Source organism: Salvelinus alpinus, chromosome 22 (assembly GCF_045679555.1).
Source record: "Salvelinus alpinus chromosome 22, SLU_Salpinus.1, whole genome shotgun sequence".
Classification (NCBI taxonomy): domain Eukaryota; kingdom Metazoa; phylum Chordata; class Actinopteri; order Salmoniformes; family Salmonidae; genus Salvelinus; species Salvelinus alpinus.
The window spans coordinates 47848852-47867248 of NC_092107.1; the positions used below are offsets into that span (position 1 = coordinate 47848852).

General features: G+C 52.8%; 1 protein-coding gene across 2 annotated transcripts in view; it reads right to left on the bottom strand.

The window, feature by feature from the left end:
- Window positions 1-9262: 9262 nt before the first annotated feature.
- LOC139549574 (SH2B adapter protein 2-like) overlaps window positions 9263-18397 on the bottom strand; it is a 45388-nt gene continuing 36253 nt past the window's right edge. For both annotated transcript variants that reach the window (XM_071360211.1, XM_071360210.1), the window contains exons 7-9: window positions 16618-16814; window positions 13342-13513; window positions 9263-10135 (exon numbers count right to left, since the gene is read on the bottom strand). In XM_071360211.1, the coding sequence (XP_071216312.1) occupies window positions 9735-10135; window positions 13342-13513; window positions 16618-16814 (770 nt within the window). In that variant the 3' untranslated portion in view covers window positions 9263-9734. The remainder of the gene's footprint in view (window positions 10136-13341; window positions 13514-16617; window positions 16815-18397) is intronic.

Consider the following 18397-nt stretch of genomic DNA (forward strand, 5'->3'; position numbering starts at 1 on the left):
AGACTCTTCAAAACTCAGCCAGACAACAGAAATCAGCATAAAATGTTAAGAAACAAAGAGGAAACCACTTGGGCCTCTGATATGTGAACAAGTCTGCTGTGACTCACCGGTTACACTGAGGATCTCACTGAGAACAATGAAGAATGACATCCAATTAGACTCGATAGGAAAATGTCACGTACAACGGGCTGAGGAATACTCTTGAAAAATACGATTTGAATTGCCACATGTACCTGCTGTCGGTCTCTGTTATAGGGAAACGGGCGGTGTCACCAAATTGACCACGCTAGACAGGAAGTACAGAATTTTCTAATTACAAAATGCTATTTCAATAATAACCTATTGTCGATTCAGCCTTCGGGGGGGACTACCACCAGACCATCTGAACAGTTCTAGGTCCCTCCCCATAGAGTTCACCGGCAGGTCGCACACACATAACAATGCAGCGGTGCCATTACATAGCACTAAGTCCCCCTAACTACGGTCGTCAAGTCCCCCAAACTACGGTCGTCAAGTCCCCCTAACTACGGTCGTCAAGTCCCCCTAACTACGGTCGTCAAGTCCCCCAAACTACGGTCGTCAAGTCCCCCTAACTACGGTCGTCAAGTCTCCCTAACTACGGTCGTCAAGTCCCCCAAACTACGGTCGTCAAGTCCCCCAAACTACGGTCGTCAAGTCCCCCAAACTACGGTCGTCAAGTCCCCCAAACTGCGGTCGTCAAGTCCCCCAAACTGCGGTCGTCAAGTCCCCCAAACTGCGGTCGTCAAGTCCCCCAAACTGCGGTCGTCAAGTCCCCCAAACTACGGTCGTCAAGTCCCCCAAACTGCGGTCATCAAGTCCCCCAAACTGCGGTCGTCAAGTCCCCCTAACTGCGGTCGTCAAGTCCCCCAAACTGCGGTCGTCAAGTCCCCCAAACTGCGGTCGTCAAGTCCCCCTAACTGCGGTCGTCAAGTCCCCCTAACTGCGGTCGTCAAGTCCCCCAAACTGCGGTCGTCAAGTCCCCCAAACTGCGGTCGTCAAGTCCCCCAAACTACGGTCGTCAAGTCCCCCAAACTGCGGTCGTCAAGTCCCCCAAACTACGGTCGTCAAGTCCCCCAAACTGCGGTCGTCAAGTCCCCCAAACTGCGGTCGTCAAGTCCCCCAAACTACGGTCGTCAAGTCCCCCAAACTGCGGTCGTCAAGTCCCCCAAACTACGGTCGTCAAGTCCCCCAAACTGCGGTCGTCAAGTCCCCCAAACTGCGGTCGTCAAGTCCCCCAAACTGCGGTCGTCAAGTCCCCCAAACTGCGGTCGTCAAGTCCCCCTAACTGCGGTCGTCAAGTCCCCCAAACTACGGTCGTCAAGTCCCCCAAACTGCGGTCGTCAAGTCCCCCAAACTGCGGTCGTCAAGTCCCCCTAACTGCGGTCGTCAAGTCCCCCAAACTGCGGTCGTCAAGTCCCCCAAACTGCGGTCGTCAAGTCCCCCTAACTGCGGTCGTCAAGTCCCCCAAACTGCGGTCGTCAAGTCCCCCAAACTGCGGTCGTCAAGTCCCCCAAACTACGGTCGTCAAGTCCCCCAAACTGCGGTCGTCAAGTCCCCCAAACTGCGGTCGTCAAGTCCCCCAAACTACGGTCGTCAAGTCCCCCAAACTGCGGTCGTCAAGTCCCCCAAACTGCGGTCGTCAAGTCCCCCAAACTACGGTCGTCAAGTCCCCCAAACTGCGGTCGTCAAGTCCCCCAAACTACGGTCGTCAAGTCCCCCAAACTGCGGTCGTCAAGTCCCCCAAACTGCGGTCGTCAAGTCCCCCAAACTGCGGTCGTCAAGTCCCCCAAACTGCGGTCGTCAAGTCCCCCTAACTGCGGTCGTCAAGTCCCCCAAACTACGGTCGTCAAGTCCCCCAAACTGCGGTCGTCAAGTCCCCCAAACTGCGGTCGTCAAGTCCCCCAAACTGCGGTCGTCAAGTCCCCCAAACTGCGGTCGTCAAGTCCCCCAAACTGCGGTCGTCAAGTCCCCCTAACTACGGTCGTCAAGTCCCCCAAACTGCGGTCGTCAAGTCCCCCAAACTACGGTCGTCAAGTCCCCCAAACTACGGTCGTCAAGTCCCCCAAACTGCGGTCGTCAAGTCCCCCAAACTGCGGTCGTCAAGTCCCCCTAACTGCCGTCGTCAAGTCCCCCTAACTACGGTCGTCAAGTCCCCCAAACTGCGGTCGTCAAGTCCCCCAAACTACGGTCGTCAAGTCCCCCAAACTACGGTCCTCAAGTCCCCCAAACTGCGGTCGTCAAGTCCCCCAATATGCGGTCGTCAAGTCCCCCAAACTACGGTCGTCAAGTCCCCCAAACTGCGGTCGTCAAGTCCCCCTAACTGCGGTCGTCAAGTCCCCCAAACTGCGGTCGTCAAGTCCCCCAAACTGCGGTCGTCAAGTCCCCCTAACTGCGGTCGTCAAGTCCCCCAAACTGCGGTCGTCAAGTCCCCCAAACTGCGGTCGTCAAGTCCCCCAAACTACGGTCGTCAAGTCCCCCAAACTGCGGTCGTCAAGTCCCCCAAACTGCGGTCGTCAAGTCCCCCAAACTACGGTCGTCAAGTCCCCCAAACTGCGGTCGTCAAGTCCCCCAACCTGCGGTCGTCAAGTCCCCCTAACTACGGTCGTCAAGTCCCCCAAACTGCGGTCGTCAAGTCCCCCAAACTACGGTCGTCAAGTCCCCCAAACTGCGGTCGTCAAGTCCCCCAAACTGCGGTCGTCAAGTCCCCCAAACTGCGGTCGTCAAGTCCCCCAAACTGCGGTCGTCAAGTCCCCCTAACTGCGGTCGTCAAGTCCCCCAAACTACGGTCGTCAAGTCCCCCAAACTGCGGTCGTCAAGTCCCCCAAACTGCGGTCGTCAAGTCCCCCAAACTGCGGTCGTCAAGTCCCCCAAACTGCGGTCGTCAAGTCCCCCAAACTGCGGTCGTCAAGTCCCCCTAACTACGGTCGTCAAGTCCCCCAAACTGCGGTCGTCAAGTCCCCCAAACTACGGTCGTCAAGTCCCCCAAACTACGGTCGTCAAGTCCCCCAAACTGCGGTCGTCAAGTCCCCCAAACTGCGGTCGTCAAGTCCCCCTAACTGCCGTCGTCAAGTCCCCCTAACTACGGTCGTCAAGTCCCCCAAACTGCGGTCGTCAAGTCCCCCAAACTACGGTCGTCAAGTCCCCCAAACTACGGTCCTCAAGTCCCCCAAACTGCGGTCGTCAAGTCCCCCAATATGCGGTCGTCAAGTCCCCCAAACTACGGTCGTCAAGTCTCCCTAACTACGGTCGTCAAGTCCCCCAAACTACGGTCGTCAAGTCCCCCAAACTACGGTCGTCAAGTCCCCCAAACTGCGGTCGTCAAGTCCCCCAAACTGCGGTCGTCAAGTCCCCCAAACTACGGTCGTCAAGTCCCCCAAACTACGGTCGTCAAGTCTCCCTAACTGCGGTCGTCAAGTCCCCCAAACTACGGTCGTCAAGTCCCCCAAACTACGGTCGTCAAGTCCCCCAAACTGCGGTCGTCAAGTCCCCCAAACTGCGGTCGTCAAGTCCCCCAAACTGCGGTCGTCAAGTCCCCCTAACTACGGTCGTCAAGTCCCCCAAACTACGGTCGTCAAGTCCCCCAAACTGCGGTCGTCAAGTCCCCCAAACTGCGGTCGTCAAGTCCCCCAAACTGCGGTCGTCAAGTCCCCCAAACTACGGTCGTCAAGTCCCCCAAACTACGGTCGTCAAGTCCCCCAAACTACGGTCGTCAAGTCCCCCAAACTGCGGTCGTCAAGTCCCCCAAACTACGGTCGTCAAGTCCCCCAAACTACGGTCGTCAAGTCCCCCAAACTGCGGTCGTCAAGCCCCCCAAACTACGGTCGTCAAGTCCCCCAAACTACGGTCGTCAAGTCCCCCAAACTGCGGTCGTCAAGTCCCCCAAACTGCGGTCGTCAAGTCTCCCTAACTACGGTCGTCAAGTCCCCCAAACTACGGTCGTCAAGTCCCCCAAACTACGGTCGTCAAGTCCCCCAAACTGCGGTCGTCAAGTCTCCCTAACTACGGTCGTCAAGTCCCCCTAACTACGGTCGTCAAGTCCCCCAAACTACGGTCGTCAAGTCTCCCTAACTACGGTCGTCAAGTCCCCCAAACTACGGTCGTCAAGTCCCCCAAACTACGGTCGTCAAGTCCCCCAAACTGCGGTCGTCAAGTCCCCTAAACTGCGGTCGTCAAGTCCCCCTAACTACGGTCGTCAAGTCCCCCTAACTACGGTCGTCAAGTCCCCCAAACTGCGGTCGTCAAGTCCCCCAAACTACGGTCGTCAAGTCCCCCAAACTACGGTCGTCAAGTCCCCCTAACTACGGTCGTCAAGTCTCCCTAACTACGGTCGTCAAGTCCCCCAAACTGCGGTCGTCAAGTCCCCCAAACTGCGGTCGTCAAGTCCCCCAAACTACGGTCGTCAAGTCCCCCAAACTACGGTCGTCAAGTCCCCCAAACTGCGGTCGTCAAGTCTCCCTAACTACGGTCGTCAAGTCCCCCAAACTGCGGTCGTCAAGTCTCCCTAACTACGGTCGTCAAGTCCCCCTAACTACGGTCGTCAAGTCCCCCAAACTACGGTCGTCAAGTCTCCCTAACTACGGTCGTCAAGTCCCCCTAACTACGGTCGTCAAGCCCCCCAAACTACGGTCGTCAAGTCCCCCAAACTACGGTCGTCAAGTCCCCCTAACTACGGTCGTCAAGTCCCCCAAACTACGGTCGTCAAGTCCCCCAAACTACGGTCGTCAAGTCCCCCAAACTACGGTCGTCAAGTCCCCCAAACTACGGTCGTCAAGTCTCCCAAACTACGGTCGTCAAGTCCCCCTAACTACGGTCGTCAAGTCCCCCAAACTACGGTCGTCAAGTCTCCCTAACTACGGTCGTCAAGTCCCCCAAACTACGGTCGTCAAGGCCCCTAAACTACGGTCGTCAAGTCCCCCTAACTACGGTCGTCAAGTCCCCCTAACTACGGTCGTCAAGTCCCCCAAACTGCGGTCGTCAAGTCCCCCAAACTACGGTCGTCAAGTCCCCCAAACTACGGTCGTCAAGTCCCCCTAACTACGGTCGTCAAGTCTCCCTAACTACGGTCGTCAAGTCCCCCTAACTACGGTCGTCAAGTCCCCCAAACTGCGGTCATCAAGTCCCCAAACTGCGGTCGTCAAGTCCCCCAAACTACGGTCGTCAAGTCCCCCAAACTGCGGTCGTCAAGTCCCCCAAACTACGGTCGTCAAGTCCCCCAAACTGCGGTCGTCAAGTCCCCCAAACTACGGTCGTCAAGCCCCCCAAACTACGGTCGTCAAGTCCCCCAAACTACGGTCGTCAAGTCCCCCAAACTACGGTCGTCAAGTCCCCCTAACTACGGTCGTCAAGTCCCCCAAACTACGGTCGTCAAGTCCCCCAAACTACGGTCGTCAAGTCCCCCTAACTACGGTCGTCAAGTCCCCCAAACTACGGTCGTCAAGTCCCTCAAACTGCGGTCGTCAAGTCTCCCTAACTACGGTCGTCAAGTCCCCCTAACTACGGTCGTCAAGTCCCCCAAACTGCGGTCGTCAAGTCCCCCAAACTACGGTCGTCAAGTCCCTCAAACTGCGGTCGTCAAGTCTCCCTAACTACGGTCGTCAAGTCCCCCTAACTACGGTCGTCAAGTCCCCCAAACTGCGGTCGTCAAGTCCCCCAAACTGCGGTCGTCAAGTCTCCCTAACTACGGTCGTCAAGTCCCCCAAACTACGGTCGTCAAGTCCCCCAAACTACGGTCGTCAAGTCCCCCAAACTGCGGTCGTCAAGTCTCCCTAACTACGGTCGTCAAGTCCCCCTAACTACGGTCGTCAAGTCCCCCAAACTACGGTCGTCAAGTCTCCCTAACTACGGTCGTCAAGTCCCCCAAACTACGGTCGTCAAGTCCCCCAAACTACGGTCGTCAAGTCCCCCAAACTGCGGTCGTCAAGTCCCCTAAACTGCGGTCGTCAAGTCCCCCTAACTACGGTCGTCAAGTCCCCCTAACTACGGTCGTCAAGTCCCCCAAACTGCGGTCGTCAAGTCCCCCAAACTACGGTCGTCAAGTCCCCCAAACTACGGTCGTCAAGTCCCCCTAACTACGGTCGTCAAGTCTCCCTAACTACGGTCGTCAAGTCCCCCAAACTGCGGTCGTCAAGTCCCCCAAACTGCGGTCGTCAAGTCCCCCAAACTACGGTCGTCAAGTCCCCCAAACTACGGTCGTCAAGTCCCCCAAACTGCGGTCGTCAAGTCTCCCTAACTACGGTCGTCAAGTCCCCCAAACTGCGGTCGTCAAGTCTCCCTAACTACGGTCGTCAAGTCCCCCTAACTACGGTCGTCAAGTCCCCCAAACTACGGTCGTCAAGTCTCCCTAACTACGGTCGTCAAGTCCCCCTAACTACGGTCGTCAAGCCCCCCAAACTACGGTCGTCAAGTCCCCCAAACTACGGTCGTCAAGTCCCCCTAACTACGGTCGTCAAGTCCCCCAAACTACGGTCGTCAAGTCCCCCAAACTACGGTCGTCAAGTCCCCCAAACTACGGTCGTCAAGTCCCCCAAACTACGGTCGTCAAGTCTCCCAAACTACGGTCGTCAAGTCCCCCTAACTACGGTCGTCAAGTCCCCCAAACTACGGTCGTCAAGTCTCCCTAACTACGGTCGTCAAGTCCCCCAAACTACGGTCGTCAAGGCCCCTAAACTACGGTCGTCAAGTCCCCCTAACTACGGTCGTCAAGTCCCCCTAACTACGGTCGTCAAGTCCCCCAAACTGCGGTCGTCAAGTCCCCCAAACTACGGTCGTCAAGTCCCCCAAACTACGGTCGTCAAGTCCCCCTAACTACGGTCGTCAAGTCTCCCTAACTACGGTCGTCAAGTCCCCCTAACTACGGTCGTCAAGTCCCCCAAACTGCGGTCATCAAGTCCCCAAACTGCGGTCGTCAAGTCCCCCAAACTACGGTCGTCAAGTCCCCCAAACTGCGGTCGTCAAGTCCCCCAAACTACGGTCGTCAAGTCCCCCAAACTGCGGTCGTCAAGTCCCCCAAACTACGGTCGTCAAGCCCCCCAAACTACGGTCGTCAAGTCCCCCAAACTACGGTCGTCAAGTCCCCCAAACTACGGTCGTCAAGTCCCCCTAACTACGGTCGTCAAGTCCCCCAAACTACGGTCGTCAAGTCCCCCAAACTACGGTCGTCAAGTCCCCCTAACTACGGTCGTCAAGTCCCCCAAACTACGGTCGTCAAGTCCCTCAAACTGCGGTCGTCAAGTCTCCCTAACTACGGTCGTCAAGTCCCCCTAACTACGGTCGTCAAGTCCCCCAAACTACGGTCGTCAAGTCTCCCTAACTACGGTCGTCAAGTCCCCCTGTTTCTGCTGGTTTTCCTGTATTCTAATTCCACAATCAAGTTCTTGAGAATATTCCAAACCAACTTTAAAATGAGTCAAGTCTTCAGGTGTCTGATACCTTGTACAGACAACCGTCTCACAAAGAGGTTCAGGAAACATTACTGTAGCACGTCAATCATCACAAACATCAGTCTTCAGGCTGTACATCACACCAGAGATTAGTCAAACCCATAGAGGTCACCCAGAACAACCCTCCCTCCCTCCTCCACCCACAGGTTCTGTTGTTTTCATACTGTATCTCACAACTTCAACTGCCGTAGATGATTATATTACCATCGCTTGGCTCTCAGACAGTTGTCTTGTAGGCGCCTGCCATCGTATAGGGGCTCCCGAGTGGTGCAGCGGTCTAAGACACTGCCTCTCAGTGCAAGAGGTGTCACTGCAGTCCCTGGTTCGAATCCAGGCTACATCACATCCGGCCGTGATTGGGAGTCCCATAGGGCGGTGCACAATTGGCCCAGCGTCGTCCAGATTTAGCCGGTGTAGGCCGTCATTGTAAATAAGAATTTGTTCTTAACTGACTTGCCTAGTTACATTTTTTTTTTTAATACAATATAGCACTTAAATTCTGTATTGTCCATATACGCCTGGAAGCAAAACATGTTGAATATTATGCATTGAATTTGACTGAATTACAGTAGCAGCCTTGGATGTGAAAGTGTTGCCGGCTGCACCATGTTGATATGTGAGTGGGAACGCTGAGCTGGGTTCTGGTAGTGGATCACGTTATCAACTCAATTCCATAGAAATTCCAGTCAATTCAGGAAGTATTGGAAATTCCAAATTCTCTTTCATGTTAATTTTTTTTTTAAGAGGACAACTTGGAATTAGAATTTGGGTTTACTTTCGGAATGAACTGGAATTTCAAATCGGAATTGACCCCCAACCCTGCATGTTTTATCCCTCTGACCTGATGTCATCACGGCCAATGAGACGGCCAGTCAGTCACAATCATATCAGGTCAAAGGTCCTTTGTGACTGACAGGCACTAAGATCTTTTGACACTAAGAAAATATCCATCTCTCAAATAACACTAACACACCCTTATCATTAATTTCTTCGCAAAGCTACAGGAGAAGAAAGCGTTTTGTACTTGTAAGTCCCCTTGGGGACAGTGAGGATATCCGGGACAGACTAGAAGCAGCTTCACAAACATTAGAGATATGCTCAGGAGGGCCTGGGGAGGAAAAGCATTTATTTAGGGTCGCATCACCTCTTGATCACTTAGCAGGGCAGTGACAGAGGCTTTGTTCTTAGGGAACTGTGGGTAGGGCGGACAGGAAGTGGTCTGGTGAAGTGAATCAAAACCTCACTGGACTACTTCCTTTCTCTCTCTTTCTCCATCCCTCTCTCTCTCCTTCTCCATCCCTCTCTCTCATCTCTCTCTCCTTCTCCCTCTCTCTCATCTCTCTCCTTCTCCTTCATCTCTTTCTCCATCCCTCCCTCTCTCTCATCTCTCTCTCCTTCTCCCTCTCATCTCTCTCTTTCTCCATCCCTCCCTCTCTCTCATTTCTCTCTCCTTCTCCCTCTCTCTCTCATCTCTTTCTCCATCCCTCCATCTCTCTCATCTCTCTCTCCTTCTCCCTCTCTCTCATCTCTCTCTTTCTCCATCCCTCCCTCTCTCTCCTTCTCCCTCTCATCTCTCTCTTTCTCCATCCCTCCCGCTCTCTCATCTCTCTCTCCTTCTCCCTCTCTCTCTCATCTCTCTCCTTCTCCATCCATCTCTCTCATCTCTCTCTCCTTATCCCTCCCTCTCATCTTATCCCTCCCTCCCTCCCTCCCTCCATCCCTCATCTCTCTCCTTCTCCCTCCCTCCCTGTCTCTCATCTCCCTCCTCTCTTTCCTTCTCCCTCATCTCTCTCTCCTCCATCCCTATCTCATCTCTCTCTCCTCCATCCCTCATCTCTCTCCATCTCCATTCCTCTCTCTCTCATCTCTATCTCCTTCTCATCTCTCTCTCCTTATCCCTCCCTCCCTCTCATCGCTCTCCTTATCCCTCCCTCTCTCTCCTTCTCCCTCCCTCTCTCTCATATCTCTCTCTTTCTCCCTCTCTCCTTCTCCCTCATCTATCTCTCCATCTCCATCCATCCATGCCTCCCTCTCATCTCTCTCCTCACACTCAAGACTAAATCATCAGTTTCTTCATATATTTAATGTCAGCTGATGATGAGGGTGGCCAAAGAGCCAACGGCTAAGTGGACACAGACTGGCATACAGTCTAATATGCTTCCTTGTCACATTGGAGAAACAGCACATATCATATCCATGTCCATCCACACACAGCATCCCTGCACTTCCTGTGTCTCAGCCAATGAGAGCTCCCGGGTTTGGTTGCGCCCAGTCTCAGTAGAAGGAGTACTGATTCTCCACAGCTCTGGCCCTGCGTGTTCCGTCTGTCTCCTGGTAGTCCTCCGAGGCACCACTAGAGGGATCTAGCAGACGTTCTGAGCTGTTGCTCCTGCTAACCAGCCCTCCTCCTTCTTCTCCTCCTCCTCCTCCTCCTCCTCCTCCTCCTCCTCCTCCTCCTCCGCTGCCTGGCTCACCACGGGAGAGGGAAGGAAGAGCGGTTGGTGAGGATGAGGAGCTGGAGGAGAGCTGAGTGTCGGAGGGGGGCCCTGCCGGCTGTGAGACCCCAGGGAGGTGAAGGGTTGGCTGGGCACGGCAGCCTTGGTCCCTGGGTGCGGTTGGGACCTGAGGCACGGTCCCATCTGTGTGAGAGCAATAGAGAGAGACGGGATATCTTTCTGTAAGAAAAGAGAAGTGTTTTTAGAGGCCTGATACATTTTATAAACTTATCTTTCATTAAAATGCCAAAGATAAACACAAGTTCAAGTGTTGCCCTTTTAAGCATTTCACTGTAAGGTTCTACATCCTGTTGTATTCAGCATTTCACTGTAAGGTTCTACATCCTGTTGTATTCGGCATTTCACTGTAAGGTTCTACATCCTGTTGTATTCGTCATTTCACTGTAAGGTTCTACATCCTGTTGTATTCGGCATTTCACTGTAAGGTTCTACATCCTGTTGTATTCAGCATTTCACTGTAAGGTTCTACATCCTGTTGTATTCAGCATTTCACTGTGAGGTTCTACATCCTGTTGTATTCGGCATTTCACTGTGAGGTTCTACATCCTGTTGTATTCAGCATTTCACTGTAAGGTTCTACATCCTGTTGTATTCGGCATTTCACTGTGAGGTTCTACATCCTGTTGTATTCAGCATTTCAGTGTAAGGTTCTACATCCTGTTGTATTCGGCATTTCACTGTAAGGTTCTACATCCTGTTGTATTCAGCATTTCACTGTAAGGTTCTACATCCTGTTGTATTCGGCATTTCACTGTAAGGTTCTACATCCTGTTGTATTCGGCATTTCACTGTAAGGTTCTACATCCTGTTGTATTCAGCATTTCACTGTAAGGTTCTACATCCTGTTGTATTCGGCATTTCACTGTAAGGTTCTACATCCTGTTGTATTCAGCATTTCACTGTAAGGTTCTACATCCTGTTGTATTCAGCATTTCACTGTAAGGTTCTATATCCTGTTGTATTCGGCGCAAGTGACAAATAACATTTGATTTGATTTGACCTACTCCTATACGATCACCTCTCATGGTGGGACGACAACAACAACAACAGCAGTGACACTGATAAAGACACGGCTGAGCAGCGTGTATCAATTAAGCCTTTTACACACTGCATCAACAACCGCCTCAGTGTGTCTGTGTAGACCCAGGGGGAAACAGAGGAGACCCAGGGGGAAACAGAGGAGACTCAGGGGGAAACAGAGGAGACTCAGGGGGAAACAGGGGAGACTCAGGGGGAAACAGAGGAGACCCAGGGGGAAACAGAGAAGACCCAGGGGGAAACAGAGGAGACTCAGGGGGAAAACAGAGGAGACTCAGGGGGAAACAGAGAAGACCCAGGGTGAAACAGAGAAGACCCAGGGGGAAACAGAGGAGACTCAGGGGGAAAACAGAGGAGACTCAGGGGGAAACAGAGGAGACCCAGGGGGAAACAGAGGAGACCCAGGGGGAAACAGAGGAGACCCAGGGGGAAACAGAGGAGACCCAGGGGGAAACAGAGGAGACCCGGGGGGAAACAGAGGAGACCCGGGGGGAAACAGAGGAGACTCGGGGGGAAACAGAGGAGACTCGGGGGGAAACATGGGAGACTCGGGGGGGAAACAGAGGAGACCCGGGGGGAAACAAGAGGAGACCCAGGGGGAAACAGAGGAGACCCAGGGGGAAACAGAGGAGACCCAGGGGGAAACAGAGGAGACCCAGGGGGAAACAGAGGAGACCCAGGGGGAAACAGAGGAGACTCAGGGGGAAACAGATGAGACCCAGGGGGTAACAGGAGAGACCCAGGGGGAAACAGAGGAGACCCAGGGGGAAACAGAGGAGACCCAGGGGGAAACAGAGAGGACCCAGGGGGAAACAGAGAAGACCCAGGGGGAAACAGAGGAGACCCAGGGGGAAACAGAGGAGACCCAGGGGGAAACAGAGGAGACCCAGGGGGAAACAAGAGGAGACCCAGGGGGAAACAAGAGGAGACCCAGGGGGAAACAAGAGGAGACCCAGGGGGAAACAGAGGAGACCCAGGGGGAAACAGAGGAGACCCAGGGGGAAACAGAGGAGATCCAGGGGGAAACAGAGGAGACCCAGGGGGAAACAGAGGAGACCCAGGGGGAAACAGAGGGTCTCTTTGTGAGTGTTGGGGCTGGAGCCTGTATGCAAAAACCAGTGTGGTATAACCACCTCTGTCTCTCTCTGTCTCTCTCTCTCTCTCTGTCTCTCTCTCTCTCTCTCTCTCTCTCTCTCTCTCTCTCTCTCTCTCTCTCTCTCTCTCTCTCTCTCCCTCTCTCCCCCTCTCTCTCTCTCTCTCTCTCTCTCTCTCTCTCTCTCTCTCTCTCTCTCTCTCTCTCTCTCTCTCTCTCTCTCTCTCTCTCTCTCTCTCTCTCTCTCTCTCTCCCCCCTGTCTCTCCCCCCTGTCTCTCCCCCCTGTCTCTCCCCCCTGTCTCTCCCCCTTGCACAGGAGGGCATTCATCCCTTGCCAGGTGAGGGTGTGGGGGGGGGGGGGGGGGGGGCAAGTTCCCTGCGTTTCTGCGTTGGCTTCCTCAGTTTAAGGACTAACCTGTAGTTAAAACATTTAAGACTGAAGGAAAAACATCAATCTGTCTGTGAGGTCATCCCACTGAAAGGTGTTTTTTTCTTCTCCAAGCGATTCACAGGACTTAAGCACCCAGCGATGTTGTTGTTTACAGGCAGACGTTAGAGAGGATGTCATCTTCAATAACAAGAGTCAGATTGAGCTACCGAGGGGCTGTGAGACATAGCAGTTAGAACTGATCAGACAAACTGTTTCTAGAAGGACAACCAGAACCAGCCATTAATGTCTATATGTAAACCTATGCTGTGCACATTCATGTTTAGGGGTGTGTGTGTGTGTGGTTTGGGCGTACCTGTGTGTGTGTGTGTGTGTGTGTGTGTGTGTGTGTGTGTGTGTGTGTGTGTGTGTGTGTGTGTGTGTGTGTGTGTGTGTGTGTGTGTGTGTGTGTCTGTGTGTGTGGTTTGGGCGTACCTGTGTGTGTGTGTGTGTGTGTGTGTGTGTGTGTGTGTGTGTGTGTGTGTGTGTGTGTGTGTGTGTGTGTGTGTGTGTGTGTGTGTGGTTTGGGCGTACGTGTGTGTGTGTGTGTGTGTGTGTGTGTGTGTGTGTGTGTGTGTGTGTGTGTGTGTGTGTGTGTGTGTGTGTGTGTGTGTGTGTGTGTGTGTGTGTGTGTGTGTGTGTGTGTGTGTGTGTGTGTGTGTGTGTGTCTGTGTGTGTGTGTGTGTGTGTGTGGTTTGGGCGTACCTGTGGGGGTGTGTGTGTGGTTTGGGCGTACCTGTCTGTGAGTACCTGTCTGTGTGTGTGGTTTGGGCGTACCTGTGGGGGTGTGTGTGGTTTGGGCGTACCTGTGGGGGTACCCTGTACTTGTACGTAGGAACGCAGTGTGATGTCAGCGGAGCCCCCTGACTCCAGAGGGATGGGGTGGGCATGGAAATGCCTGAGCATATCTGACACGGTGTGGAACCACAGATGATGGACATGACACTGGCCCTTACCATTCACCGACAGACGCAGGTGCTGGAGGGAAGAGAGAGGAGAGAGAGAGAGGGGGGAGAGAAGGAGGGAGGGAGGGAGGGAGGGAGAAGGAGGGAGGGAGGGAGGGAGGGAGGGAGGGAGGGAGGGAGAAGGAGGAGGGAGGGAGGGAGAAGGAGGAGGGAGGGGAGAGAAGGAGGAGGGGGGGAGAAGGAGGAGGGAGGGAGAGAAGGAGGAGGGGGGAGAAGGAGGAGGGAGGGAGGGAGGGAGGGGGAGAGAAGGAGGAGGGAGGGAGAGAGGGAGAAAAGGAGGGAGGGGGAGAGAAGGAGGGAGGGAGGGAGAGAGGGAGGAGGGGGGAGAAGGAGGAGGGGGGAGAAGGAGGAGGGAGGGGGAGAAGGAGGGAGGGAGGGAGGGAGGGAGGGAGGGAGGGAGGGAGGGAGGGAGGGAGGGAGGGAGGGAGGGAGGGAGGGAGGGAGGAGGGGGGAGGAGGGAGGAGGGAGGGAGGGAGGGAGGGAGGGGGGAGGAGGTGAAAGAGGGAGGGAGGGAGGGAGGGAGGGAGGGAGGGAGGGAGGGGAGGAGGGAGGGAGGGAGGGAGAGAGAGAGAGAGGGAATTATGAGTAATATACACTGAGTATATCAAACATTAGGAACACCTTCCTAATATTGAGTTGCACCCCCTTTTCCCCTCAAAACAGCCTCAACTCGTCGGGTCATGGACTCTACAAGGTGTCAAGCGTTCCACAGGGATGCTGGCCCATATTGACTCTAATGCTTCCCACAGTTGTGTCAAATTGTCTGGATGTCCTTTGGGTGGTGGACCATTCTTGATACACACGGGAAACAGTCACACACAGATACACAAACACACAGATACACACTCAAACCGGTGCGCCGGTACTACCAGACCCTGTTCAAAGACGCTTACATATGTTGTCTTTCCCATTCCCTCTCTGAATGGCACACGTACACAATCCATGTCTCAATTGTCTCAAGGCTTAAAAATCCTTCTTTATCCTGTCTCCTCCCCTTCATCTACACTCATTGAAGTGGATTTAACAAGTGACATCAATAAGGGATCATAGTTTTCACCTGGATTCACTTGGTCAGTCTGTCATGGAAAGAGCAGGTGTTCTTAATGTTTTGTATACTCAGTATAAAGTTTAACTTCTAACACTGTACATTGAGAGAGATTGAAAGAGACAGAGAGAGAGAGAAATAATGGGGGGAGACGGAGAAAGAGAGAGAAAGAGACCACTGTGACTGACCCAAACTTAAGGAAAGCTTTGACTATGTACAGACTCAGAGAGAGGCCGCCGTAGGCAGACCTGGCTCTCAAGAGAAGACAGGCTATGTGCACACTGCCCACAAAATGAGGTGGAAACTGAGCTGCCTTTCTTAACCTCCTGCCAAATGTATGACCATATTAGAGACACATATTTCCCTCAGATTACACAGACCCACAAAGAATTAGAAAACAAATCCAAGCAGGACATAATGCTGAACTGTTGGAGGAGAGTCACAGAATGCCAAGACGCACACTGGAGGAGAAGAGAAGAGCCCTGACTTCCTGAGACTGATACCGAAGGAGAAGAGCCCTGACTTCCTGAGACTGACACTGGAGGAGAAGAGAAGAGCCCTGACTTCCTGAGACTGATACCGACGGAGAAGAGCCCTGACTTCCTGAGACTGATACCGACGGAGAAGGGCCCTGACTTCCTGAGACTGATACCGACGGAGAAGAGCCCTGACTTCCTGAGACTGATACCGAAGGAGAAGAGAAGAGCCCTGACTTCCTGAGACTGATACCGAAGGAGAAGAGCCCTGACTTCCTGAGACTGATACCGAAGGAGAAGAGAAGAGCCCTGACTTCCTGAGACTGATACCGGAGGAGAAGAGAAGAGCCCTGACTTCCTGAGACTGATACCGGAGGAGAAGAGAAGAGCCCTGACTTCCTGAGACTGATACAGAAGGAGAGGAGCCCTGACTTCCTGAGACTGACACTGGAGGAGAAGAGAAGAGCCCTGACTTCCTGAGACTGATACCGAAGGAGAAGAGCCCTGACTTCCTGAGACTGATACCGACGGAGAAGAGCCCTGACTTCCTGAGACTGATACCGAAGGATAAGAGAAGAGCCCTGACTTCCTGAGACTGATACCGAAGGAGAAGAGCCCTGACTTCCTGAGACTGATACCGAAGGAGAAGAGAAGAGCCCTGACTTCCTGAGACTGATACCGGAGGAGAAGAGAAGAGCCCTGACTTCCTGAGACTGATACCGGAGGAGAAGAGAAGAGCCCTGACTTCCTGAGACTGATACCGGAGGAGAAGAGAAGAGCCCTGACTTCCTGAGACTGATACCGAAGGAGAAGAGAAGAGCCCTGACATCCTGAGACTGATACCGGAGGAGAAGAGAAGAGCCCTGACTTCCTGAGACTGATACCGAAGGAGAAGAGAAGAGCCCTGACATCCTGAGACTGATACCGGAGGAGAAGAGAAGAGCCCTGACTTCCTGAGACTGATATCGAAGGAGAAGAGCCCTGACTTCCTGAGACTGATACCGGAGGAGAAGAGCCCTGACTTCCTGAGACTGATACCCAGAGGGCATGGGAACATACCTGTCTGTCTGTTTCATGTCTCAATAGCCCCAGAGGGCATGGGAACATACCTGTCTGTCTGTTTCATGTCTCAATAGCACCAGAGGGCATGGGAACATACCTGTCTGTCTGTTTCATGTCTCAATAGCACCAGAGGGCATGGGAACATACCTGTCTGTCTGTTTCATGTCTCAATAGCACCAGAGGGCATGGGAACATACCTGTCTGTCTGTTTCATGTCTCAATAGCACCAGAGGGCATGGGAACATACCTGTCTGTCTGTTTCATGTCTCAATAGCACCAGAGGGCATGGGAACATGTCTGTTTCATGAATGGGAGGAAGAAGAGATAGGCCGCCAGTGATTGGCTGACCTTGGCGTTGCCCTGCATGTGATTGGCTGACCTTGGCGTTGCCCTGCATGTGATTGGCTCACCTTGGCGTTGCCCTGCATGTGATTGGCTCACCTTGGCGTTGCCCTGCATGTGATTGGCTCACCTTGGCGTTGCCCTGCATGTGATTGGCTCACCTTGGCGTTGCCCTGCATGTGATTGGCTCACCTTGGCTTTTCCCTGGAAATTAAAGGTGAGGACGTACTCCCCCGGCCGCGTCTCGCTTTGGCGAATCACAAACAGCCCGTGGCTCCTAGCGCCGCCCGCCAGCACCAGTTGGGCCGCCCGTACGCGTGACAACGTCCCGTGGAACCATGGGTAGTTTGCCAGGCTGGGGTCAGCCTCCTCCTCGGTCGCTCCCTCACCTGAAGGGAGGAGAAAAAGAAGCGAGATCACATGGTAAAGATGGACCACACCCCCTCTGACTTCTTCAAACTATATATATATATGTGTGTGTTAATATATAATAATGATTTGACTACCGTTCAAAAGATTGGGGTCACTTAGAAATGTCCTTGTTTTTGAAAGAAAATCTAATTTTTTTGCCCATTAAAATAACATCAAATTGATCAGAAATACAGTGTTGACATTGTTAATGTTGTAAATGACTTTTGTAGCTGGAAACGGCTGATTGTTAATGGAATATCTACGTAGGCGTGCAGAGGTCCATTATCAGCAACCATCACTCCTGTGTTCCAATGGCACTTTGTTTTAGCTAATCCAAGTGTATCATTTTAAAAGGCTAATTGATCATTAGAAAAGCCTTTTGCAATTATGTTTGTGGGTTTGATTACAGGCTCAAAATGGCTAGAAACAAAGAACTTTCTTCTGAAACTCGTCAGTCTATTCTTGTTCTGAGACATGAAGGTTATTCCATGCAAGAAACTGCCAAGAAACTGAAGATCTCGTACAACGCTGTGTACTACTCCCTTCACAGAACAGCGCAAACTGGCTCTAACCAGAATAGAAAGAGGAGTGGGAGGCCCCGGTGCACAACTGAGAAAGAGGACAAGTACATTAATAGAGTGTCTCGTTTGAGAAACAGACGCCTCACAAGTCCTCAACTGGCAGCTTCATTAAATAGTACCCACAAAACACCAGTCTCAACGTCAACAGTGAAGAGGCGACTCCGGGATGCTGACCTTCTAGGCAGAGTTCCTCTGTCCAGTGTCTGTGTTCTTTTGCCCATTGTAATCTTTTTTTTTTTATTGGCCAGTCTGAGATATGGCTTTTTCTTTGCAACTTAAGCAGACACTTTTATCCAGGGGTAAAAGTAGAATTAATTTCTTGCCGGTACAGGACCACCCACATGACTCTCATCATAGAAATACAAATAGGATTTCAGTGGGCCTAGTCGTAAAGATTTTTTGTCATTTAACTCTGAAAACTCGTAAACCTTTTATTGTGTCATAAACACAACCAGTCATGATGTTTTCATCTGATTGTTAAACAATCACTTCAAAAGGTCTCCTTTACGAGGTTATCAGCGCACGTTCATCCACTCGTAACACATGTCCAGCCTCCAAACAGGAAGAGACTTCTGTTACACATAAACACAAGAAGTGTCCGACTGATTCAACGAAGGGCCAAGTGTCGGCTGGTTTTCACTCCTCCCTTTCTCTTGATTGATGAATTAACGTCACTAATTAGTAAGGAACTCTCCTCACCTGGTTGTCTAGGTCTCAGTAAGGAACTCCCCTCACCTGGTTGTCTAGGTCTCAGTAAGGAACTCTCCTCACCTGGTTGTCTAGGTCTCAGTAAGGAACTCTCCTCACCTGGTTGTCTAGGTCTCAGTAAGGAACTCTCCTCACCTGGTTGTCCAGGTCTCAGTAAGGAACTCCCCTCACCTGGTTGTCCAGGTCTCAGTAAGGAACTCCCCTCACCTGGTTGTCTAGGTCTCAGTAAGGAACTCTCCTCACCTGGTTGTCCAGGTCTCAGTAAGGAACTC